Source organism: Brugia malayi (assembly GCF_000002995.4).
Source record: "Brugia malayi strain FR3 genome assembly, contig: Bm_v4_Chr2_contig_001, whole genome shotgun sequence".
Lineage (NCBI taxonomy): Eukaryota > Metazoa > Nematoda > Chromadorea > Rhabditida > Onchocercidae > Brugia > Brugia malayi.
This window is the reverse complement of record NW_025062476.1, coordinates 9395621-9422367: the sequence shown is the minus strand read 5'-3', so window position 1 is coordinate 9422367 and position 26747 is coordinate 9395621. Positions and strand designations below refer to the sequence as shown.

The window sequence follows — 26747 nt, the reverse complement described above, 5'->3', positions numbered from 1 at the left end:
TTTAATTACGTCAATATATCCTAATATAATCCGTGTTAGACATGCTACTTAACATGTTAAGCATAAAGTTTATGAAATTCAACAGTTTTGTTCATCGGTCTGTCTTTTATTTATTCACGTCTGTCTCTTATTATCCAACGTAACACTACTTATTTCATTACTCAACCAACTACCCACCCTCACAGTCCCCAAACACACCATCACGATATTTACCATCGTTTAGTACCGTTTGAGATGAAAGATCAGACCTGGGATCCGTTAAATTTCGTCCCTGCAACCGAATGAAACATACATTTTTTTGAGTAAAGATGATCGGTTTGCACGTAACACGTGATTAACCAACTTGAATCTTTGCTTTGTATTCGTAACCCTTTGTTCCTTAATCTTATCTTGTTGAGAAGTGAACCGAGTAACGCAGTGATTAGTAAGTCAAATTCCCAAATTAATAACTGTCGGGGAAATAGCATTACTGTTCGGAATAGTTAGTTATCGAGAAATCGCAACAGGATCTTCCTGCTTGGATATTTTCTGTCGAACACCTTCCTGTCTCAAATATTTCCTGTAGTCTCCCTTCTGACCCGATCCGTTGCACTGCGATCACCTGCACATGCTGTAGCATGCAGTTGCAGAATGGAATTAATTATAAGGGTGTGAGGGAGTGAGTGCTTGAAGATAACGACGCAGTGATTAGGATTGGTCAAGTAAAACAATCATGAGATATTTGATGAGGGATTGTGAAGAATAATGTTTTTGTTTGCAATTACTATCATTGTAGTTCAGTTGTAAGTTCTGAATTTTCCTCAGATTAGGGATAAAGGAGAACTGAATGTTCCAAAGAGTTTTTTGGTAAAATGTTCAGTTGAGTGATTGTAGAAAAAGATTCATTCGATTCACAAAAATGAAGTGAATGACAACTGAAATAAGTGATGTATTAGTTCTGAACATGATTTCAGGAGTGTGATAAGACTGAAACGTTGTCTCTAATTTCGCTATTAGTATGGCCGACGAAATAGCTCGCGTGCAACAGTACGAGTATCGACAGGTAACTCTCATATAGGAGTTCTTCATAATTTTTAAGAAATAAAATGTAATTGTTTTAATGTAATGGTAAGGCCTGCTAAATATAGTTTGTTAACGAGTTACATGATTATGTTTTTATCTGTTCATACCAATAATTTTCAAATTCATGAACATAATGCATCAGATGTTTATCATTTTAGAATAGTAACCTTGTGCTGCAAGTCGATTTCAATTTCACAGATCGTCGTGGTCGCGATGAACCTACCGGTGAAGTTATGCCACTCACTAAGGAGGTTTTGGCTGGTGTTAAAATGGGCGACAAGTATCAGCGAGCCAAAGCACCTGCAATTGATACTAAAAAAGCAAGAAAGTAATTTGCAAAAAAATCATAACAAGCAAAAAATTGGGGGGAATATTATTGTTTATTTTAATCAACTATTTTCTAAAAATAAATGGATTAACTTATGAAAGGAAAAAGGTTTACCAGTGATATTTCGAACCGTTTTCGTATGATATGATTTGTTCTTGGAATTCGAAATCTTAATCCCATAGCTTGCTCCTTATTAATATCTTCAAAATTGTTATAATTTGATTCTTCCTCACTTTTCATTTGCAGAAAAAAGCGAACTGATGCAAGTGTCACAGGGAATAGTACGACTTCGCACACTTTGTTGGGAGATTCAAATACGGAACTGATGGGCTTGTACAAGCCAAGAACGCAAGAAACAAGGCAAACCTATGAAGCAATATTGGCTTATATACAAGATGCCATCGGAGATCAGGTAGTTTTATTTGGAAATGTTAAGATGTTACAGCGAGTATTTTCAAAACTTTCGAAAACAGTTCAGTTGTCTTTATTTTTATGCAGTTGCACCTACAGCAAGTTCAATTAATCTACCGAAAAATTATTTCTCTCGGCTACTTTGCTCCAGTATACATCATTTGAAAGATTTTCGACTTGAAAAATTTTGTTTCTGAACGCTTTTTTCAGCTACTGGTGTTTATTTTATTTTCATAGTAGCATGAAGTTTTACTTGTAGCCACGCGATATTCTGTGTGGTGCAGCTGATGAAGTCTTAGCAGTATTGAAGTCAGACAAAATTCGTGAGAAAGATCGTAAGAAGGAAGTAGAACTTCTTCTTGGATTGTTGACGGATGAAAGAATAGCTGTATTGATTAATCTTGCCAAGAAAATAACAGATTTTTCAGTCGATGACGAAAAAGGGAAATTTGACAATGCAAGTCTTTTTTCATGTAATTATGTAGTTGAAATCATTTTGTCAAGAATTTACTTGTAAAAACTTTCTTTACTAGATAGATTTTCATTACAGAAATTTCACAATCTCTATGAGGAGTTTTTTAATGTTTTTTCTTCTTTTTTTCAGCAAGATGAAATAGATGAAACAATCGGTGTAAATGTACAGTTCGATGATTCTGATGAGGAAGCTGAGGGCGACGAAGGTATGGAGGAAGAAGTAAAAGAAGAAGGTTCAGCTGGGGAAGATGAAGGTGGTGTTGAAGCTGTTTTTGAAGAAACACTTAAGGCTCGATATGTTGATGAGGACGATGAGGTTTTTTTTTTTTTTTTAATTTTTGGGTGTTTAATGTGCTACAAAATCTCTCAAATATTTCAGGTTGAGATTTTCACTTACTCAAAAAATCTTTTAACATGTTATTCTTAAAGTTGGTATGTACAATTAAACACTAGGTGTACCTAAAAGCCACAATCAACCGATGCTTGCATTTGTAGTTATGTAAGTGTTGGTGACTGTGAATTGGTAATTCTAGTAATTCTGCTTATATGTTTATTCTCAAACACTTCGTCTAATGCTGCACATAATCAAACATTTGTTAAAATTAAAGTGATCAGATGAGAAAGAGATAATGATTAGTTTACAAAAGTTATACGAATACTTGATGCGCTTTGTTACAGAATGCGGGTGGTGAACGAAAAGGAAATCTGCATGCTCGCGATATAGATGCGCATTGGATTCAGCGGTCACTCTCAAAATTTTACAAAGATCCAATTGTGGCACAGCAGAAAGTTAATGAAGTGCTGCAAGTTTTGAAGGTAAAGAAAGCATTTTATTTCTGTGGAATAGTTTTTTGTCTAAGGGAATTTAATGCATTATGGTCTTTCATCGTATTCAAATTCATAAACCCTATTTTTAGGAGGCATCCGATGACCGTGATTGTGAGAATCAGCTGGTATTATTGCTTGGTTTTGATCAGTTTGAATTTATCAAAGTGCTTCGCCAGCATCGCCAGATGATTCTGTACTGTACTCTCTTGAAACAGGCACAAGAAGGTAAAGAAAGGGAAAATATCGAGAAAGAAATGCTGAGCCGGCCGGAATTACATCATATTCTTGCTGAACTTCACGAGACAGAAAGTGCAGATACAGTTGAGGTAAATAAACAAATACTGGATTAAATTTGAATGAAGTTGGTTTTCAACGAGCGATTATTTAAAGATTTTTTAAATTATTTTTATTACAGGCCGAACGGGAAAAGCGTGCACGAGTACAGCAGCAGCGAAGAATAGCTGAAGCTGAAGGGGGTAATGATGAGGGAACAGCAGTGGGTAACTGGTTACAATCACGTAAAGTGCTTGATTTGGATGACCTTGCCTTCTCACAAGGCTCACATTTAATGAGCAATAAGGCACTTTATCATTGTTTTATTTCTTTCTTTATTCTGTTTTTTTTTACAAAAGTACAGCTCATCTCCTTGTCTTTTTAATAAATCTGACATATGCTGTTTTGTTATTTTTCGAGAAGTTAATTTTTTTTGTTTGGATTGAAGATAGTTTATTAGCTGAAAAGATGCGCAAACAATTCACAATATATAATGTTTCTTAAAGTGATCCAAAGTCATGATTTGCCAAGATTTATCTATATTATTTGGTAATGATAACCGTTTTTGTATGAATGATGCATGTTTTCGAGCCCCAATTTTTCTGTTCGGAATTATTAAATCTAAAATGTGTAGTATATTAATTTGTTCATCATTCAATGGACACTTCAAAAATGTTCGAATTCATATTTATTTATAAAATTTATTCGTTTGTATTACAGCGTTGTCATTTGCCAGATGGCTCGTACCGTAAGCAGAAAAAAAGTTATGAAGAAGTTCATGTACCGGCGCTTAAACCAAAGCCATTCGAGGAAAATGAGGTGAGTTCTTCTAAAATATTAAATTTTGATTTTAGTGAGGACAAAATCTTCGTGTTCAAATATTGAGTTTACATTTCAGAAACTGGTTGCAATAACGGACTTGCCAAAATATGCACAGCCAGCTTTCGAAGGATTCAAGACACTTAATCGAGTCCAGTCGAGACTATGCGATTCTGCTTTAAAATCTGATGAACACTTGCTTTTATGTGCACCTACGGTAAGTAATATTCAAGGAGAGTAACTATACATATAATAAATATTGTATACTCGTATATTAGTCTTCTTTTATATATTCGTTTGCTCGCTTCATGAATCAGCTATCATCTATTTGCAAAGCATTCCATCATTAAGATCGAAACATATGTGTGATGTGTATCTTAAATCAAATTTTTAAAAAATAAGTAAATATTTTCAGGGCGCTGGTAAAACAAATGTTGCTTTACTGTGCATTTTGCGCGAGATATCAAAACATATGAATGCTGATGGGAGCATACGAATAGATGAATTTAAATGCATCTACATTGCTCCAATGAAATCATTAGTACAGGAAATGGTCGGAACTTTCACAAAACGCTTAGCACCTTACAAAATTGCTGTAAGTCGGAATTGCTTTTTTGGTCGAATTTGAAATTATTCAATAATTCAAATCATAAATGAAATATAAATCTGCTTTTTATTGATTATCTATAATTAGAGATACAAAAAAGCGTATGATTACATTTGTTTCGTGGGGTACTTATTCTGTCATTTTGTAATCGTTTGTAAAATTCATATTTTAGGTTGGTGAAATGACTGGTGATCAGCAGATGAACAAGGAACAATTCATGCAAACTCAAGTGATTGTTTGCACGCCTGAGAAATACGATATTGTGACTCGTAAAGGTAAATTGAGAAACTTTGAGTTTATAAAAAAAATCTGTTAAAATTAAAACACTAGCAAGTACAATACCTTATTCACAATCAACTAATTATACTGATGTATATTTCAGGTGGCGAACGTGCATACAGTCAGTTAGTTGCACTGTTAATTATTGATGAAATTCATCTTTTGCACGACAACCGCGGACCAGTGCTAGAAGCCATTGTCGTAAGGTGACTTTATTTCAAAAGAAAATTTTAGTATGCATAACTTTATCAGATTTCGTTGTTTTTCCAAACTTTTTTTTGGAATTCTTAAACTATATCAAAACCATGTTGATATTTTTCAGAACTCTACGACAAATGGAACAAAACCATGAAGAATGTCGTTTAGTCGGACTTTCAGCAACTTTACCAAACTATCAAGATGTTGGAACATTCCTGCGAGTGAAGCCGCAAAATTTGTTTTTCTTTGATAACAGCTTTAGACCTGTTCCGCTTGAACAGCAGTATATCGGTATTACGGAGAAGAAAGCGTTAAAACGATATCAAGCAATGAATGAAGTCGTTTATGACAAAGTAATGGAGTATGCGGGAAAGAGCCAGGTTTCTTGATATTTTTGTCTGAATTAGTTTCTTTTTCAGTGACCTATTAGTGAGCTAGAGATCATGTAACAAACTCAAATTCTTCTGATAGCCATTTGTTTCACTTTTTCTGTCTAGATATTTGAACATTTCAGGTTCTAATTTTTGTACACTCACGGAAGGAAACAGCGAAAACAGCAAAGGCTATACGTGATGCCTGTCTTGAAAAGGATACTTTAAGTGCATTCATGCGAGAGGGTAGTGCAAGTACTGAAATTCTCCGGAGTGAAGCATCGCAGGTTATTTCCAACTTCTTGTCTGCCTTTATGTCTTTAAAAGATCAGCTTTCATGCATTTAAAAAGCACGAATATAAGAAAATGCTTAATTATTTCAATTATAGTTCGTCGATCTGTTTTTGGCTGATTCAATCCTACAAAGCCAGTAGCTCAAAAAAATAGAGTTTTATAATGCATTGTTGAAGGGGAGGAGGAAAAAACAAAAAGTATTGGCTGCATTGGTACATTTGCCTTTGATTCCTTGTATATCATTTTTTTAGGTGGCAAATGCGGATTTGAGGGACTTGATTCCTTATGGTTTTGCAATTCATCATGCAGGTATGACTCGCGTTGACCGTACCCTTGTTGAGGACTTGTTCGCCGATCGCCACTTGCAGGTACAGCGTTATTTGCATTACTGTGTTATTGCATATCTTTTTATGAGCTGTGTTAAATTGCTATTGTATTCTTTCGTTTTATTCCTGTTTCATTTTCTCCGTGAGGGAATTTAAGAATTCTCAAGATGATTTATTTTATAGGTACTTGTTTCAACAGCTACTCTGGCCTGGGGTGTTAACTTACCAGCTCATACCGTGATCATCAAAGGAACACAAATTTACAGTCCAGAAATTGGACGTTGGACTGAATTGGGAGCTTTAGATGTTATGCAGGTACGGTATAAATTTTTTTTTAAAAAACCGGTGTAAATTTTTTTTTAAGAAAATGAAGTGTCTTCTAATCTTTCGAATGTAGAACTTATTTTTTATCATTTTGTGTGCAAAATAAAGGTATTTCTATCGTGAACAAAAAAGCTACGTTATGATTGTTGAAATTTTGTATCTTTTCTTGAGCTATTCGAAGATTTTATTTTTTTATTATTTATATCTGTTTCGTTTTTTTACCGTCTAAATTTTTGCAGATGCTTGGACGTGCTGGTCGACCTCAGTATGATTCGAAAGGCAAGGGTATTATGATAACGCATCACTCCGAGTTGCAATACTATTTATCACTCATGAATCAACAGGTTTGCTGAATTTAACCATTTTTTTGTGTCGATTTGCTTCAATTACCTCAATTACCTAAAGCTTATGTATAGTTGCCGATCGAAAGTCAGTTAATCTCAAAATTAGCTGATACGCTAAACGCCGAAATAGTATTGGGAACTATCAACAATGTCAGTGATGCTATGAATTGGTTGGGCTATACATATTTGTATGTTCGCATGGTTAAGTCACCAACACTGTATGGGATTTCACATGAACAAACGGTATTCAAGTTTATAAATTTGAAAATAAATAATTCTTCATTGTTGGGGAAGTCTTTTTGGGGTATGGTAAACTGTCTGAAAAATGTTGAAAAAAATGAAAAATATTTAAATGAAGCCTAAATATGGCATTTTATAGAAACTGGATCCTTTACTGGAACAGCGTCGTGCAGATCTGATTCATACAGCTGCAGCACAATTGGATAAAGCTAGTCTTATCAAATATGATCGTAGAAGTGGACTTATCCAAGTATGTTTTCTTTCTCTTACTTAAGCTATAAATTTTTAAATGACTTAGGGTAGAAATTTTTAAATTCCTCAAATTTGAGGAACTAATTACATTGTAATGAGTTTTATTGAACCTGTCTTACTGCACAGCATGATAAGTTTTTTACCGTCTACACCGCAATATATCATATATTGGGAACAGAAATACAGCAAGAAATCTACACTGCAATTTCTATTAATTCCAGGCAACCGAATTGGGTCGCATTGCTTCTCACTTTTATTGCACTCATGATACGATGCAAACATATAATCAGCTGTTGAAGGCAACAGCAACTGAAATTGACTTGTTTCGTATATTTTCAATGTCATCAGAATTCCGGAATATCATGGTCCGTGAAGAGGAGAAGCTAGAGTTACAGAAACTGGCTGAACATGTTCCAGTTCCAATCAAAGAAAGTTTAGAAGAGAGCAGTGCGAAAGTTAATGTACTTCTACAGGTATTGATTAATCACATAGACAACTGATTGTATTATCAATTACGTTTTCTTTTCCATTCTGCATTACAAATTTGAATGGATAGTCATTGTATTAAATAGTCACTATTACTGTTTGTCCTAATGTTTTTGTTATCGTAAAAAATCAAGTACAGAATTTTAAGTGACTGGTTTATAAAATTTAAAAAATGATTTCTGTATCAGTTTATTTGTATTTTACAGGCTTACATCTCACAACTGAAGTTGGAAGGGTTCGCGCTTCAAAGTGATATGGTATTTATTAGTCAGTCGGCAGGACGACTGTTTCGAGCACTGTTTGAAATCGTATTATGGAGAGGTTGGGCTCATCTCGCACAGGCACGTTTGTTTTCTTTTGAAACTTTCTACATTTTAATATTTTTTTACAAAAAATTTCGTCGCTTTTTACTTATTTCTTATTTATTTAATCTTGATATTCGTAACTGACATGCTTTTTTTAGAAAGTTCTTGGCGTTTGCAAAATGATAAGTGCTCGACAGTGGCAGTCACTTAATCCTCTTCACCAATTCAAAAAAATACCCTCAGAAGTCGATAATTCTATTTAATTTTATAAATTCAAAAAAGATTTAGAGTACTATTTTGGTATTATTTTAAAATAAAATACTGAAATATTACTATTTTATAATATTATAAATTTTTTTTCTATTATTTTTGTTTACACTATTAAAAATGTTCAACAGTATAAATTCTAATGATTTAATAAATTTTAAGGTTGTACGAAGCATCGATAAGAAGAACCTTTCATTTGAACGCTTATATGATCTTGACCAACATCAGCTGGGCGAGCTGGTGAAAATGCCAAAAATGGGGAAGCCCTTGTACAAATTCATCCGCCAGGTAGAAATAATAACATATTTTAAAACCATGTATTTTACTAATTACATATTTTACTCCATTCTCAAAATTTGCAGATTTATTATGTAATATTGTGATTAAATGAGTTTTTTAGTTACCGAAATTAGATATGACAGCATTAATCCAACCGATAACGCGATCGACTTTAAGAATTGAACTGACAATTACTCCCGATTTTCTGTGGGATGCTCGTGTACATGGTTTGTTTTCTTGCGAATTCTAATTGTTTTTTAATGCTGTAGTAATTTAAAATGAGTTCTTGGAATTTAAATATTAGTGGCTTCAGGAACGGCTGAAGGATTTTGGATATTTGTTGAAGATGTTGATGGAGAGCTGATTCTACATCATGAATATTTCCTTTTGAAGCAGAAGTTTTGCGAAGATGAACATTTGGTAAAGATGTTCGTACCGGTCTTCGATCCGCTGCCGCCATTATATTTTATACGCATAGGTCTAGTTTAATTTTTTTTGTTTAATTAGAAAATTTGTTTTCATTAATTTGGTAACATCTTGACAATATATCTGAAAAAATCAAGTTAATTGAGAAACCACGCACTCAAAATTGAAGATAGAATTCAGTGCTTTTAGTTTCCGATCGTTGGCTTGGTAGTGAAACTGTTTTGCCGATATCTTTTCGACACTTGATTTTGCCCGAGAAATATCCACCGCCAACCGAATTACTGGATTTGCAACCATTACCTTTATCAGCCTTGAACAGCAAGCTTTTCCAGTCAGTATTCGAACAAAAAAACATCTCAGTATTCAATCCCATTCAAACACAAGGTATTTCCAATTATGAAATGCTACCAATTGCATATAATTATTTGTAGAATCTGTCAAATATTCTGGATGGGCTTTTTGAAATTCATTGTTTAAACCTTTGTTTAGAGTGTCAGTGCACTTATTAAATACAAAATTTCTGATGTAGAGGAAGGGAAAGATACTAATTTTTAGAACGAAATAAAACTAGAGCGGATTTTCGAAATACGATTTATGCAGGCACAAATTGTGGCTTCACTTCCTTATTGATCAAATCAGGAAATTTGATTTATTTTTTGTTTCAGTTTTTCGAACGGTTTATGAAGGTAACGATAATGTATTTATTGGTGCACCACATGGAAGTGGTAAAACTGTTTGTGCCGAGTTCGCTATTCTTAGACACTTTGATAATAGGCCTGACGCGAAAGCTGTTTATGTGACGCCAATGGAAGATTTAGCTGAAAAAGTTCGTTGTTTTTTCTATTTTTGACTTTTTTTTGGAAACCATTGCAAAAAAAAATGGTTACAAAAAAGTTTACATATACATATATATATATATATATATATATATATATATACTATATATATAATGAGAGACAATATTACACTAAGAAGCCTTAAGTTCGACAACTAAATATGTTTCGTATAATGACAGCGATTTCCTTCCAAAGTTTTTTTTTTTTAGAAGTTCACCGACTGGCAGGACCGAATTGGAACTGCACTAGAAAAAACAGTTGTTATGTTAACGGGTGAGCCATCGACTGATCTGAAGTTACTACAGCGAGGACAGTTGATCATAGCAACACCAGAAAAGTGGGACAATGTTAGTAGACGTTGGAAACAGCGAAAGAATGTTCAAGCTGTGCGGTTATTTATTGTTGACGATCTTCATATGATTGGAGGCAGTAATGGGGTTAGTTGATCATACAATATGTAGTAAGACGTAAACGATTTTAAAGCTAAATTATATCTTCTTGTTTTGTCCTTCTCATCTCATCATTTCTCTCGAGATGGGATTTTTTTTTGTCATCAGGATATAGTGATTAACCATTCCAATGCCTTATAATCTTGATTTTTCTCTTATTTATGCTTTCGTTAGGTATTTTTAAGAGAACAAATTATCTCCGTTTGCTGTTAATTAGTGTATTCCACTGATAAATAGTGTAGAAGAAAGAAAGATGATCACTGATAGAGAAGCGCAAGTGTTCCATAGAGAAATACTGCGTAGGAATTTGCCATTCTTTATCGAGAACGCGTCTCTTGAAACCTTTGTTCAAGATGGATTCTCCCTAATTTACATTTCTTTGCCATCTGTTTTTTATTACCTCACCAAATAGTTTATTCATGCTGATAAATTGATTTTTTAGCCGGTACTGGAAGTAATTTGCTCACGCATGCGTTACATGTCGTCACAGCTGGATTCAACAGTTCGAATTGTTGCTCTTTCATCATCACTAGCTAATGCCAGAGACGTTGGACAGTGGCTTGGTTGTTCTTCACAGGCTACTTTTAATTTTGCACCAAATTGTCGACCTCTTTCTCTAGAACTTTTTATACAAGTCAGTTCAATTTTTTGTTTTTTTCTTTCAAGAATAATAACAACTTTCATTTTTTGCGTAATCAAAAGTCTTCTGAAGAAAAGTGCTGTCGTTGAAAAAAATCCGAGATTTTCTCTTGTATTAACATTGCAGATTTAAGTGCCAAACTGTTTTTAGGGTTTTAACTTATCTCACACTGCTTCTCGGCTGGCTGCAATGGCACGACCGGTTTATGCAGCAGTCGTCCGACATGGTGGCAAGTTGCGTCCACGCCCTGCACTCGTTTTTGTGCCTAGTAGACGGCAGTCGAGATCAACTGCTGTCGATATGCTTACAATGGCACATGCTGATGGACAGTCGAAGCGGTTTTTGCATATTAATCCACAAGAACCAAGTTTTATTCGATTGCTCGATAATGTTCAGGTATGTTCTCAGTCTTTTTTGACCAGTCCTTTTTTATGAAACTTTTTTCTTACTCTATCAATACAGGTTAACGTTTCTTGCATTTGTCATATTTTGTAGGATAAAACTCTAAAAGAAACATTATCTTGTGGAGTAGGTTTTCTACATGAAGGTACAGGTGTTAGAGATATGGCCGTTGTGGAACAGCTTTTTCAAAGTGGCGCAATTCAGGTTTGTCTGTATATGCGTTTTTGTTTATATATTTGGATATATTTATTTAAAAAAAACATTGTCTTGTGTTGGCAGCACTTTAAAGCTCTATTTTTAATGAGCAGAGCTTAATACTTTTATAGTTCCGTATATAGCTCTATTTTGTTATCGTGATTGATTTTTACGTGCAGACTTTAAGTAGCACCAAGAAAATTGAAATTATGGTAATTACGTGTTTTATGAGTCAGTGGTTCGCTAAAATTTGCTCTCTTTGCTCAGCTATACGTTTATGATGTGAAGACTGTAATAATAGACAAAGCATTAAGACCAATAAGTCGTGCATTAAATTTGATATAAACCGAGATTTTCTAATTTTACAGAAATTTGGTCTTTATAATCCACCAAAAGGCCAAAAGATATGTAGTATTTAGTTCCTCTACGTTAAAGGCACAGCCATTTATTTTGCGTTATCTCTGGAGATGCTTATGATAACATCCATGTTACCTTACTCCAATTATTTGTTAAACATTTAACGCATTACTCATTCTGTGCTGATATTCAAGGTATGCATCGTTCCGCGCACGATGTGCTATCAAATTTCCATGAGTGCGTATGTCGTAATCATTATGGACACACAATTTTATAATGGAAAGTACCATGTCTATGAAGATTATCCAATAGGCGACGTTTTGCACATGGTTGGACTAGCGAATAGACCCGGGATTGATGACGATGGTAGTGATTTATATTTTTGCAGCCAAAATTATATCAGATATTAATGCTATATCATCAGTTAATTAGATGTTAGTGTACATTAGCATATTTAGCTAGATGGAATTAGAAAGTTTCCGAAACATATTACGTTAGTTTTAAAATTTCTAAACAAAATGTTGGTTTCAAAGGTGGCTTTTTATTTTTACAAAATGTTTTACAAGTTGTTCTTATATTTACAAATATATATTCAATATTGTTATGATGTGAGTTTGCTGTCGGGGAGTTTTTTCGAAGAGAACAAATATGCTTTCAAGTCATATTTTGATAAGTGCGCGGACAATTTATCATTTCAGCAAAATGTGTCCTCATGTGTCAGTCTTCTAAAAAGGATTTTTTCAAAAAGTTCCTTTATGAACCACTTCCTGTTGAGTCACATTTGGATCATTGTCTTCATGATCACTTTAATGCCGAAATTGTGACTAAAACAATCGAAAATAAACAGGACGCAATCGACGTGAGTTTGCTGCTGGAGAACTTTTCTGGAAAGAACAAATATGCTGCTTTAAAATAAACTTTGGAAATTTATCTTTCAAAATAGATGTTAAAATATATTCATACCTCTCTGTAAAGCAATGCTTTGTTGATGATTGCTCATTGACATTTCTTGTTTTCATTAATTGTCGATATTCTCTTGTGTAAGTGATCCTATTTTAGTACCTTACATGGACTCTGTTATATCGACGTATGACACAGAATCCAAATTATTACAATTTGCAAGGTGTGACGCATCGTCATTTATCAGACAGTCTTTCCGAACTAGTAGAAAATACGCTGAAAGATCTGGAAAATTCGAAATGCATTACAATCAAGAACGATATGGACACACAGCCACTTAATTTAGGAATGATTGCAGCCTACTACTACATAAGTTATACAACAATCGGTGAGTTTTGTACCTATTTCATTTTTTTAAAAAATGAAATTTCATAACTTTGCATGAGTATGTGACACAATTGACTTAGATTATCTTTAAAAAAGTTTTAAAAAAAAAAAACAGTTCTTGTTTAGTAAAGGTTAGTTCTGTCACTAAATTACTGTTAAGAATATGAATTTCTGATTTTCAAAGAATTAAGGTTTAATAATTGCTGATCAGTAAGAAGTCATATAATGTTGGTACTAAGTCTCATTTTATGTTGTGTTACATTTTCTTGAGTAAATTTTATAGAATTCAAGTTTTTTATGCTCACGGTGAGTAGGTGATAGTAGAGAAATCATCATTAAAAAGTATAAAAATGATTTGTTCAGTAATTCATGGCATTTATTTTGTGAAAGATTTTTTTTCTAGAAGTATTCAGCATGTCTTTGAGTGCGAAAACTAAGCTGCGAGCTCTTATTGAAATTATCAGTAATGCAAGTGAATTTGCAAATATGCCTATACGTTACAAAGAAGATATTTTGTTGAAACAACTGGCTGACCGATTATCAAGCCAGCAGAAACACCAGAAATTTACAGATCCACATGTTAAGGTATGTTGCAAATATCACATTTAATCATACATGGGAGTTCTTTCTTTTCTTTTTTTTTTTTTTTTTTTTTGGAAGTTTTATTAAGTTTGACTTTAGATGAACATTTTGACTGTTTTTACTAAAAAGCAGATTCACGAATTGAACGTCGAAATTCTTGTTGACATATTATAAGCTAACTAAGTGAGTGCACTAATATATTTTGGTCCATTGGATTTTTTCAGGTCAATTTATTAATGAATGCTCACTTGGCTCGAATACAATTGTCAGCTGAACTGAATAAAGATACAGAAGTTATCATTCTTAGAGCAATCCGTCTAGTGCAAGCATGTGTTGATGTTTTAAGCAGGTATTTTGCGTTAATTGAGAGAAAATCCTAGAAATATATTATATTACACTCATAGAAAATTTGTTCTGAACTTGAAAATTTTTATTTTTAAGTTTCTACCAATTATATATATATATATGTTTACTTTTCGTTCAGCAATGGTTGGTTAATGCCTGCAATTCATGCAATGGAACTGTCACAAATGTTAACACAAGCGATGTTCACCAGTGAATCATATTTGAAACAACTACCCCATTGCTCAACTTCATTACTTGAACGATGCAAAGAAAAAGTCAGTATTAATATTATGCTATTTTTAAGGATTGTTCAATTCACTGAAATTTTCATAAGAAGTCGAGTTTGATTATCAGAAAAATGAGAGAGAGAGAGAGAGAGAAAGTGCATCATTTTTTCTCTCTGTTTGTAGGGTGAAAGTATACATATCTTTTGTCACTCCGAGATGACATGATACCAAATCTGAACGTTTATTTTTCAGTTCCAAAATTTTCATTCATTTCCCATTTAGCATGAGTATTGATTCTGTAGTTAATTTGTTACTCTAATCACATCAGTTTTAAATTGTAATACGAATTTTTTAATGGGATTTTTTGCATGTTTTGTAGAAAATATCATCAATATTTGATTTACTGGATTTGGAAGATGACGTCCGACAGACACTTTTACAAATGACTCCAGCAGAAATGTCGGATGTTGCTCGTTTTTGCAATCATTATCCTAGCATTGAAGTTGAACACAAAATTGAAAATAATGGAACCATTACTGTGTAAATGCTTTACATTTCATATTCACTGAAATCAGTTTCTTATGATAATTCCCATTCTTTCTCCGTACTTATCAAAATAACAATTCTGTTTCCTTTCACATTCATACGGCATGTGATATGGCCGAAATCTCCGACATTGATACCTTTTTTGAAAGTTCACGAGTTTTTTGACTTCAATTTTTAAATTTGATGTTGATCTGAACGTCGTCGGCTTCCATTTGATTCTGTTCCAGGGGTGATACAGTGAATGTTACCGTAGAAATGGAACGTGAAAATGATTTGAATGGAATGGCTCCACCTGTAGTAGCACCCCTTTTTCCGCAGAAGCGGAAGGAAGAAGGGTGGTGGTTGGTTATTGGGGATCATTCTTCTAATGCATTGTTTTCCATAAAAAGGTTTGTTTTGAAAATCCCTTAATTTTTTTTTCTTTTGAATTTGTTCTTTTTTTGAGTTGCTTTCAATATCCGAAGATGTTAAGTCTTGATAAAAATATAAAAGCATAAGGAGAATAGGAAAGAGTTGGAATAGGTTTTTTTGTTGTGAATTGAATTTATCTGATATCGCTAAGTTTCCCTCTCTGTGTTTGAGAAAGAAGGAAAACTTATATTCTGCATTTTTAGGTTAACAGTCCATCAGAAAGCAAAAATGACGCTTGATTTTACTGCATTGGCAGTAGGGAAGATGCATTATAAGCTATACTTCATTTGTGATTCATACCTAGGAGCTGACCAAGAATTCGATCTCAAATTTCGTGTCGAAGGTATTTTAGTAATCTTTCTAGGTTTTGTCATTCCAAATAGTAATTTGCTGAGTTCTAAAGTTCTTTTCTAAAACCATTCTACGCGCATTTGAGAAATTTTATGCAAAATATATAAAGATGAATGGTTTTGTACTAGTTTCAGACTTCCTCACTTTATATTTAATTTGCCCCAGACTTTTAGCCAAAATTTTTTAAATGGCTAAAATGCTTGCTTATCGTTTTTGAAGCATGTAGAGCTTTTCTTATGAACATTTCCATAAATTTTTAAAATTCTTTTAGCAATTTAACTTTTTTAGAAACTGGACGTAGTCGAAAGCGAGTTCGTGACGATGAGTGATTCGACTTATCCTTTTCTTATCATTATATTTTTACTGTTATAGCGTTTTCCACGTATTGAACATTTTCTGCTTCAAGAATTTACAGTTTAATTACTGATAGTTTCTGAATAAGCTGAAAAGCTTTGAAAAATAATTTTGTAGAGTGCTGGCATAATATTTTTTATGGTAATATCAGATATGGACATAATTTACCGAAAAAAAGGATATAAAATAACTATCTTATGACTAGAATAGTCTCTTTAAATCTATCAATTGTTATGGAAGTTTTTTTATTTCAAGAAATATAGAAATTATTGTGGAAAATCAAATTGTTTTTGTCTTAAATTTTTTTTTTTTTGCTCCATAATTGATTGTTCATATATGTTGTTTTTATCATTTGAAATTTTGTTTTGCATTTCAGTGAAAGTTTTTTTGTTGTAAAGTCTACTATATGACAGTAGTATTAAAGATGAAGCATCTTTTGATTCCTTGAATTAGAATAAAATAAAACTTTATAATAGTTCAAACTCAACTCATACGTCTTTTGGTCTTTTGAACTTAATTGTTGAGATGAAAAAAATTCTCAAGAAAATGTTCAACGACCTTTCTTCTATCTCGAAGGTATTAAAAGATTTTTGACAGTATCAAATTATTGATGAGTCTTTTTACGTCCGTAACGCCGGTATGTGCGGTAATTTTTTGAGTTTCCTAAGACTATTAAGAAAGATTTAGATGTCCAATGCAAGAGATAATATTCGTAAAGATGCCCTTTTTTCCGTTTAAATTTGACTTCAGTGATTCACCATTTTGTATGTTTGAAAAAGGAATTGTGACTACCTGTGAAACTTTGCAGTCGTAACCACTAGAAGTCAACCTAACTATCACTTTTCTTCATTGCAATGCAATTTTTATTGTCTTCAATAAATGAATTGAATGTTGTGGTATTGGCAAAAGAGTTCAACAAAGAAAGTAACTTAGATTATGCAGAATTCAAAATTCAAATTTCTACAAATCATTAAGAAGATCTACTTTTAATAACTAGTGAACTTTTGTTAAATTGTGAACAAATTATAATAACTTTTGAAATCCTGAACTACAAATTTAATGAAGCAGTGCCATTTCATTGCTAATAATTATTAACTAACTGACAATTCTTTGAATTACAAACTCATTATTGCAACTGTTTGATATTTGAAGATGCAAAGAGATCTGAAAATGTTTTGGTTCTAACTTTTCTCTTACTTTTATCATATCTTCAAGGACTTTTCCGCGTATCACTCAATTCTCCAGCTTTTTTTAATCGATTCATTTATTTGTGCAGGTAACCTTCTGCAAATTTTAGTCTTCAATATTCTGTGTTAAATATTTTATAATGTGTCGCTAATTGCATTTTACATATCGTATTTTCTTGAGTCGAACAAATAAGTAGTTGAAACAAGTGGTTATTGAAAGGGAATTTTAATGAAACAATTATAAATTTTAAGTTAATTTTAAATATATCCACATAATCCCATTTAAATTCCGGAATAAATGGTTATTGCAGGAAAAATTGTTCATTTTTAGTTAACACAGTTTACTTGCGCAATGAATGGATGTCTATTTCCCGGAATTGAAGAATAAGCACTGATTGGGTTGTCACTCCTCTCTTCTTTCTCTTTTATTCCCTTCCATATAATTCAGTAATCCATTTATCTGATCAAATTGCCACCGTTTTCCATCCCTCACTTCATGCTAATTTGTACTGTCAATGGAATGATACATTAGTACAACTACAGCAGTTCAGTACATCTGCTTTCACTTACCCAAATTATTGGGTGTCACATTTTCTTCCCTTATAAAGAATATTTTCTTATATACTAACCAAAAAAAGATTGTAGCAAAATTTCTGAATGGAAATGAATGTGTATTTAAGCAATATCAATAAAGCATTAAATTATGAATATTAAATTGGTCCCTTTTAAGTACATAAGAAAAGGATTTATTGAACTTATATTGGCATAACAGGAAAAGTCCAATTGAATCCGAAACTCTTTTGGACTAACACTTAAAATTTTCTAGAATTTGGTCACAAGTCGGAATTTTATTTAACACTATAGATAGCATGTAATATGATTGCATCGAAAATATAGAAAGCACAGCTGTATTTCACATTTTTTAAATAAAAATTTAAAGCAAAAGCAGGAATAGTTTTGATTGCTTCGTTTTATTTCCTTCTCTTTCAAAATTTTGTCGACCCTATTTCTCTTTTTTTTATTTTCATATTTCACTTTCGTTTACCTGTTATTTCGATCTGTTTAAAATAAAACTAATTTAAAACGATAGAAGTAAAATATATCCAAGAATCAATCAATACACTTACTTTTAATTGCAAATAAGTTTTGTTGGAAACAGTTTCCTTGCATGCATTTGAGCAGATTAAAACAGCTTTAGCTTCTTTTTCTACTTTTCTTTCTTGGATACTGTAAATTAATGAACGATAGATGAAAGTGTCGAGCCGTTACCACGCCTTCCATATTAATTACTCTACCAATAGTAAAGGGAATTACAATTGAGACTGTTTTGTTTTCATGCATGGAAAAGTCACTGATTACGAAGTATCTCAGTCAGAAATCCTCCACTTCCACGTATAAACGTGGACATCAGATTCAGGTTGTTTCATTGTGACGCTACGCTGTTTTTTCTTTTATCAAATTTACAATGAATTATTCATAATTCAGTACATTTTGTTATAGGCAGCTTTTTTTTTTTTCTATTTGCAATCACTAATAAGGTAAGTTAAATCATATTAATTTTTGTTAATCATTCACTTTTCTAACATAAAGTATTTGATGAATAGTCCATTCATTACTACCTGCTTATTATTTACCTGCTTTCTTATCCTTGCAATATTTGTGCAGTAAATTATAAGTATTCTATTAGTTCAATAACTATGTAGAAAGCATTAATGTTGATTCACTCTGCAGTTTGTTGCACAAACTTTGTCGTTAATTTTAACTTTACTAGGCTTATAGTTCTAATAATTTTTATTTAAATTTAGCACATTTTGAAAATCAGCAAAATTTTCAGAAAAAGTTCAAAACATCATTACATGAAATATATTAATTTCTTGAATTCTTTTTTTAAACAAAAATTTCTAAAAGTTGACGAGAATATTCAGTCAAAACAAACACGAGAGAATAAAACTACTGGAGAAAACATAGTGAAACGAACAAAACGAAAATATCGTTGTCGAGTTCGAAGTCCAGAAACCATCCGACGAACGAAACAAATTCGTCGAAGTAAAGCTAATGCTCGAGAACGTCGCCGGATGCATAATTTGAACGAAGCATTGGAAAAATTACGACGAATACTACCACAACTTCCAGATGAACCGAAGCTTACTAAAATCGGTGAATACGTTTTTTTTTTCTTGTTCAAATAGTTTGTTTTGAGTTCTGATTTTAGGGTTTTTTATAGAGTACAATCTGTTTCTAACAAGTAAATAAATACTTCATTCCTTTAGAAACTCTTCGAATGGCCAACAATTATATTTATGCCCTGAGGCAGATCCTCAGCAGTAGTCAAGAAGAAGAGACAATTAGTACAACTCATCACTTCATATCTCGGTAGACAGAAAGTTGAGTGCTCTGGAACATTGAGTCCGTCATTTAGAGACATTTTTTGCATTTTTCATAAGATTTTAAATTAAGAAAAGCAATTTAATTGAATGAATTGTATATTACATATTTATCATCTGCAATCCAATAAATATTTACTTGAAGGTCACATTTTTGAAATATGGATGAAGTGATTAGCTCTACTATTTTTTTTGTCCTCAAACTAAGTCACATAAAAAGAGTTCTGTTTAATGAAAAATTGTTACCGATATAATAAGAGCTATTTGTAATTCGATAGTGAATTAATTGTCCGTAGCATATTTTGTCGGCGAACTTATTCATGCATGTGCGCCCGCTATTATTACTGCTTTCTTTTTTCATGTTTTGTTTACCTCTCAGATAATTATAAATGTCTTTGATCGGTAACGGTCTTCGCACTCCAACAACAAAGTTCAATGCACAGCAGGATGTCATCCATTACTGACACTTTTAACTCATCCGTCTTTTGCTATCAGAAAGTGTAAAACCTTATCTTTTTGCAGAAGTAAGGTTTTACAGTTTTAACTGGATTGTTAAAATTTTTTATATGCAATTTTAGATGTTCGATCTTACAGAAAGCAATAAAATAAACTTATCTTAGCCTAATCAGGCCATATTTTTGTTTGTAAAACTGAGAGCGACACTGGAAATATAATAGTAATGCGATAATTAGAATGAACAGAAGCATATATATATATATGGAAAGCAGAATAATTTTGGAGATATGACAATCTAACCTTAATTTCTAGTTGATATTTTGCGAAAGTGTCAACATTAAGGGTCACATTAGTAACGGCCAATTAAGTACTGTGCTAAAGTGACTCCCACACTACTTTATTTACAGCTTATCTTAAGGGCATGGAGATATATGATACCGGCTGCAACTGAATCAGTAATTCTGAAAGCACTGAACCAGAATGACTTTCTTTGTCTTCACTCTCATCTGTTGTCTCAAAACATCCGGAAATAATCATTTTAATTGATGGAATGATTTGTATTGGATAGAAACTAATTAAAGTGATTTGTTATCTTATACTTCTCTCATAAAAACAAAATTGGAAGTTAACTGTGTCATCTGAGCTCAAATTGGATGATCAAAGTAAAATTGGAATTCTTCCTTTTGCTATCGTTACAGTAATACTGTAGCATGACGATGATTTTAACAGAGATTTGCAATAATTTAGGGTACTCAAGAAATCTTGAATATATGAATTATTCAGGAATATAAACGGAAACATCCAACAGTAAAGAACAGAAAAATTGTAGAAATGGTGGTAACATAACATAAGCTAAAGCTTTCATCCTGTCAACATTTTCTTCTTGTTTAGTCCGCACCGTGAAAACTTCAACAAGGATAATGATGGCTTATGATGCAACGATGCAATAATGTTCAGCAGGGGGTTAGAGGTCAATCGGCACATAGTAGTGTTAGATCCTCAACCTTACACAGAGCTTAAATAATTATCGAATGTTAAGAAATTGCATATAAAGTATAAAACATCAAAGAACTATTCTGTTCATTTTGCATATCTCATAAATTTTTGTAAAAAAACTTAAAATAGATCAAATATTAAATGCTAGTTTTTTTTTGAGAGATGAAGAAAAAGGCTTAATAAGATTGAAAGGAAATTGTATCGGAAAATTAAAATTATTTGGAGTGAATTTGAGAGAGAATTTTTCTTTTCTTCAAATTCTAATTTGTAATATTATAAACTTTTAGTTTTAAATAATACAATACAATCTTTTTAGTATGCTAAAAGGTTATGTTATAGTAATAGACTTATTGATCGAAAATTTATTTATGTGACAGACAGTACAGATCGAAAATGAAGGAACATGTTTTGAATAATTTGGGTGTTTTATTTCCCAACTAAAAAAATAAGATCATAATCATTTCAGTTGATATGAAGAAGAGAAAAGAAATCTTAACCATTCATTTTTAATAAGTAAGTGATAAAAGTAAGTGGTACAAATAGTTTTCAGTTAGCTTTACTGAAATTACTATTGTTAGAAGCAAATATTCCATCTCTGTTCAAAATAAACTAGCTTTATCGCCAGATCATACCTGTAGTAAAGCTAATCTCTTTTCGTATTTTTAATTGCAGAAAATTTATTAAGTTCTTTTTCATAAATGACAAACAAAAATTTAAATGAAACTAAAAATAATTAATCTTTTATTTTTTATTCGAAATTCTTTTTAGTCTTATATATGTGTAGTAATCTTGTTAGAAAAAGTAGAGGTCAAGTTGATGGTAGCTTATCATATAACAGGAATGACCTATAGGATATGGAAAAAGCCATAATCTTGCATTTACATAAAATTCAATAACTGATTTATACTTTAAGTGTTAGAAACAAATGCAACCTTCGCATACTTTCTTCTCTCACAATTTGTAAATTTCGAGTGACAGTATTGTGAAAGAAATTCGGCGACTACTGAATGAGTGAAAAGAGAACGGATATTCCGGAAGAAAGGATCCAGTATCAATTACAATTGTTAATCTACATTAAGAGAATAAGTGTTTTATATTTATCGAATCGTTGGTAATATCAGAAAAACACAACTGCATTAGTTACATAAACATACTCGAAGGATTAAAAAGCAGTAAAAGTTTTCTATTTCTCAGAATTTCTCTCTTCTTTTACTTTTTTTTTTTTTCAGACAGGCAATTCCTTAATGGTACCATTGCTGAGAACTTGACAAGCTCCTTTTTTTCTTTCTAAACAGTACGACAAATTTGTTTTGATTCTCCAAAAGACTGAAGTTTTTGCATGAATAAAGTTAATTTAATCCAATACTTTAACAACAATCCGTTCAACGTCTCAAATTTCATTCCAGAAATAAAATTTTTTCTAGTTTAAAGTTTTTTTTTTTTAATGTAAGAAGAAATTAATGGAAGCAGCTGGTGGTAAAAGTGTTGATGAGATTATTTGAAGTGTTGTGCGAGAATTGCCACTTTAACTGGAAACCATTCGTCGATCATTTTTCGCTCTGTCTGTATAACAATGACATATTGCTTCAGATATTGTAGAAATAACTGTACATATACCGGATAATTCTAACCGGATGACCTTCACTACTTATATATTATCTAGATAAACGTTCGAAAGTAAAGAAATACATTTAATTGATTCTAATTGATTATCTAAAGGTCAATTGTATCTTGATCCTGACTTCTTAACTATTTATCGAACAATACAACATTCTTTCTTATCCTGAAAACGTTAGAATCGATTAAGGAAAAGTTAGAAACCTGCCATAACTTCCTAAGTATTGTCAAATTTTCAAAAGCTTTAAATTAAATAAGGAAAGTTTTTTTAGGGGAAAGAAAGATGATGTTATATTATTCGAAATACCATTCATATTTCATTTAGATTGAACAACTTACTCCATATTCTGCATCTTCCTTACTGTTTTCTAAAAATTTGTGACATATTCAGCACATTATATAATTCTCTACCAGTAAGGACTACTAGTCTTTTTGGTATAGTCAGTTTTTGCTCATAATAAATTCAACTGGCAACTAGAAAACATTGTCTTTTTCTAAAATTCATAAACTATTTGGTGGTATCTTAATCTTTAGAAAAAAACTTCTGCATAAATCTATAAATGTAAAGGAGCTAGAATGTAAATAAAAGACATAAACCATGCATTTTCTTTTTTGTTATTTAGCAAAACTGCTGAAGCAAAACAACAGAGCTGAGATGTCTCTAAGTAGTCAAAGTCAAATGAAATTTGTCACTAATTAATTGAATTCGTGCTAAGTAATTCTACCCAATGTCAAAAGCGGTTGAAATAAAAAATTCATTTTCAAGCAGTTTTTTTGAATTTGTAATTTTTAATATATAGGAATTTTATTTCTCATAACAATATTCAATGTCTGCGATTAAAAGATTGCAATGCATATTGTTTAAAGGAATTTTTTCATAAAATAGTAACCCAAACAACAATAACAATGATCAGTTCTGAACGTGGACATAATTACAGCGACGTTTGACCCCTTTTGACCCTTCGGATATAAGCATACATTACCGTCGCCGTCCTGTGATTCATAATATAGCAATAGCAATAACTTCAATTAGCTCACTATCAGTTACGAATACATTTAAATTTTAATCCTTTGCAAAATTTCTTGAATGTTGCGAACAAACGCTTGCACAAATTGTTTACGTAAAGGTCTTTAAGCACACGCACGTTGTGTACACGTTTTTAAGTGAAACTGCAAGATAGACAAACAAGACAATTGTAGCATGTGCACAATAATTCATGCATGCAGAAGAGAAACCACTGCATTCTGCATGCATCAGCTTAGCATGATGAATGTGTCATTACTTTCAAACTATTCTTGAAACTATTTCGTATTTTTCTTTACTCTGTAATTTCCGGATAGCTATAAATCGGATTTACTGCTTTTTTGTTTTTTGTTTTTTGTACTTTCGTTCGTGGATTCGTCCTTTAATGGCTTGTCATCTTCATCATCAACTGGTTTGTTTGGCTTCAGCTTTGGACCTTTCTTCATTTCGGGAACCTGAAATGTTAATTAAACTACAGTCCAGAAACTTTAGCAATAAAAAGATTACGATTAAAAGAGGTTTTTAAAGATTTTATAGAATCTAATCATAAAACTTTGACTGTTGCAATACTGAAATTGAACAATTGTTGTTCTAGAGATTTGTTCGTAGTGCAAATTCAGACACTTTTTAAAATGCAGTGAAGTGAAAATAATATGCTAAATATCGTTGAAAAAATTACTTGGAAGAACAAATAATTCTGCAATTGAATTCCTCACAAATCAGCTCTAAGAGACAGATTCTTTTGCGCTGATTTTATTACACTATTACTACTTTAGAGCTATTAATCGTGTTAGCTAAACACAATCGCTTCATTTCTTAAGCATTCTTAGCTAATCACTAGGATTCATTAACTTAATTTAATTATTCAACCAACTCAAAAACCAATTCGACCAGTTCAATTATATAACAATTAATGAATTTACATCGATATTATAGTATCGCATGACATCCTTCATCGAATTGAGTATATCTGCTGGTGAGGAATAATAATATGCGTAATTTTTGTATTCTGCTTTCTTATTCTTAAACTGTGACAGTAAATCACCATTTTTATCTGAAATGATAGCAAACAATGAGGAATAAATTTTAAAACAAAAATTTCAAACGATTGATTATGCTAAACAAATTCTACTACAAATGCTAATAAAGGAATGACAAAAGTGAAGAATAAAAGAATAATTTATTAGATCAGTTCATATTCCATCTTTTTATGGGATTGTGAAGTATAAAGCAGATATAAAGAAATGATTGACTGCAATAAAAATTTTTTTGCAGATAAAATTGCTAACTCTGAGATCTCGAGTTCTATGACTAAAGTTGATAATTTTCTCGCCGGATAACAAACATATTCATAATATTAAACTTTAATAGAAAAGAAATTTGTATCACATTCTAGCTTATTACATCAAAAACATTCCAATGAAAAGTTTTTTTTCGCAAGCAATAAATTCATTTTAAAGTTCCAAAAATTTTATCATTTGCTACCGAAAAATACAGTCATGATGAAAATTTTAAAAATTTGAAAAAATCTCCTTTACATGCTAGTTGAGCTAATTACTGTAAGATAGAGTTCGTAAAACTCTTTATCATACAGCATTTTTACTTAAGGAAAAAAAAATGTTTTCACTTTGACCCTTTTATTAAAGTAAGCGTTACTGCGTCGTTATAGACACATATTTGTTTGTTTATTCTTTACAGTCTACGTTGCATACGTGGTGGAGAATTTTTGAGCATTTTACAAAATATGCTAATTTTGTTCAATTTGCTCTATATTATTTCTCATTATTTCAGCTTAAATAGGCTTTCAAGAGAATAATATAGCTTACCGAGGAAAAGAACACGTGGAATATATTTTCCATCTGGTTTATATTCTTCCTCATATGGCTCTTCATCATCTTCAGTATTTACCATGACAAAATATTTAGAGAGCGTTTTAAAAGCCTTCCGGGCATTTGATTGTTGGAATGTTTTCTTCAGTGCTAAAATAAAACTAGTCAACAGCGCACTTTGTTAAGCGTTATTATATCTAACAATTTATTGATATAGCTTTAAAAACAAACAGAATCACAAATAAATAATAAAAGATTTAATGAGTTTCAGGTTGCCTTTATACTGCAATCTTTCCTCATCTTTCCATGAAAAAAAAAAAAAAAATAACTGTACAATTCACAACGATGACCGAAAGGAGATCGAATCGTCCAGAAATGGAAAGTAAGAAGAAAAGCTAACCTTTGCATGCATGACACCAGGATTTGTGAATTAACAGAAATATTGGTTTGTTTACTTCCATCGCCATTTCCACTGCATCTTCCCATTTCACCCAATCTATGTCTTCACCAAAACCTTCAAAATATCAGATGAAGTTATTAACGATGTTGTTGAAGTTAACCATCAGCAAGTCTTTGATGACATATCTGCATAACGCTACGACACGACACCGTAGAATTATTATCCGATAAAAAAGTCTTGTTAATTTTTTTACAAAAATTTTAAAATTAATTCTTTTGTTGACATAAATAATTCACTAACCGTGTGAGAGTGGATTCGTGTAGATTTGTTTAGTATCGAATGCGGCGTTTGAGTTTAACGAAAGCACTGAAAAGACGATGGTACTGCAAACGATAGAAACGATAGAAGCGAACATCCTACGAATCAGTATGGTCGTAGTAAGAAGGAAGAGTGGTGCCTGTCAGTACAGGAAATGTCTCCACGTGTCGTCGACCCATTTCTACGATCGGTTTTTCATCCTTCTCGTGCTCCTCCCTCCCTTCATCAAGCATTATTTCATCAGGAGTACATTGATAATGTGATGGCATGCGATCTCTAAAAGTCCTCCACAAAGGAACTCGTTTTCTGTCAGCGATACAGAAGAATGAATGTGTCACTAAAAATAAGCATTGGTAGGAGT

At 32.1% G+C, this 26747-nt stretch overlaps 3 protein-coding genes across 3 annotated transcripts; 2 read left to right on the top strand and 1 right to left on the bottom strand.

Annotated features, from left to right (window-relative positions):
• Nucleotides 1-997: 997 nt before the first annotated feature.
• On the top strand, nt 998-16150 carry Bma-snrp-200 (Uncharacterized protein; the record flags this gene model as incomplete). Its single annotated transcript, XM_043079046.1, has 42 exons — nt 998-1042; nt 1221-1390; nt 1637-1802; nt 2061-2258; nt 2406-2591; nt 2954-3091; nt 3193-3429; nt 3519-3683; nt 4097-4195; nt 4275-4412; nt 4611-4790; nt 4975-5077; nt 5185-5287; nt 5404-5659; nt 5794-5937; nt 6196-6312; nt 6454-6585; nt 6834-6938; nt 7011-7181; nt 7318-7428; nt 7652-7903; nt 8123-8257; nt 8380-8466; nt 8651-8776; nt 8889-8994; nt 9081-9245; nt 9383-9577; nt 9859-10019; nt 10239-10466; nt 10921-11112; nt 11269-11514; nt 11614-11724; nt 12267-12438; nt 12771-12931; nt 13132-13360; nt 13763-13944; nt 14166-14290; nt 14426-14561; nt 14893-15053; nt 15287-15448; nt 15674-15813; nt 16110-16150. 42 exons carry the CDS (start codon nt 998-1000, stop codon nt 16148-16150), a joined length of 6477 nt encoding a protein of 2158 aa, XP_042934980.1.
• A 2551-nt stretch (nt 16151-18701) lies between these two features.
• On the top strand, nt 18702-19739 carry Bma-ngn-1 (Uncharacterized protein; the record flags this gene model as incomplete). Its single annotated transcript, XM_001900057.1, has 3 exons — nt 18702-18779; nt 19288-19519; nt 19633-19739. 3 exons carry the CDS (start codon nt 18702-18704, stop codon nt 19737-19739), a joined length of 417 nt encoding a protein of 138 aa, XP_001900092.1.
• A 4417-nt stretch (nt 19740-24156) lies between these two features.
• Bma-txdc-12.1 (Uncharacterized protein) lies at nt 24157-26483 on the bottom strand (the record flags this gene model as incomplete). The annotated part of the gene is made up of 5 exons (XM_001900058.1): nt 24157-24294; nt 24763-24893; nt 25666-25818; nt 26069-26182; nt 26369-26483. The coding sequence occupies 5 exons, from the start codon at nt 26481-26483 to the stop codon at nt 24157-24159; spliced, it is 651 nt and encodes a 216-aa protein (XP_001900093.1).
• Nucleotides 26484-26747: the final 264 nt, after the last annotated feature.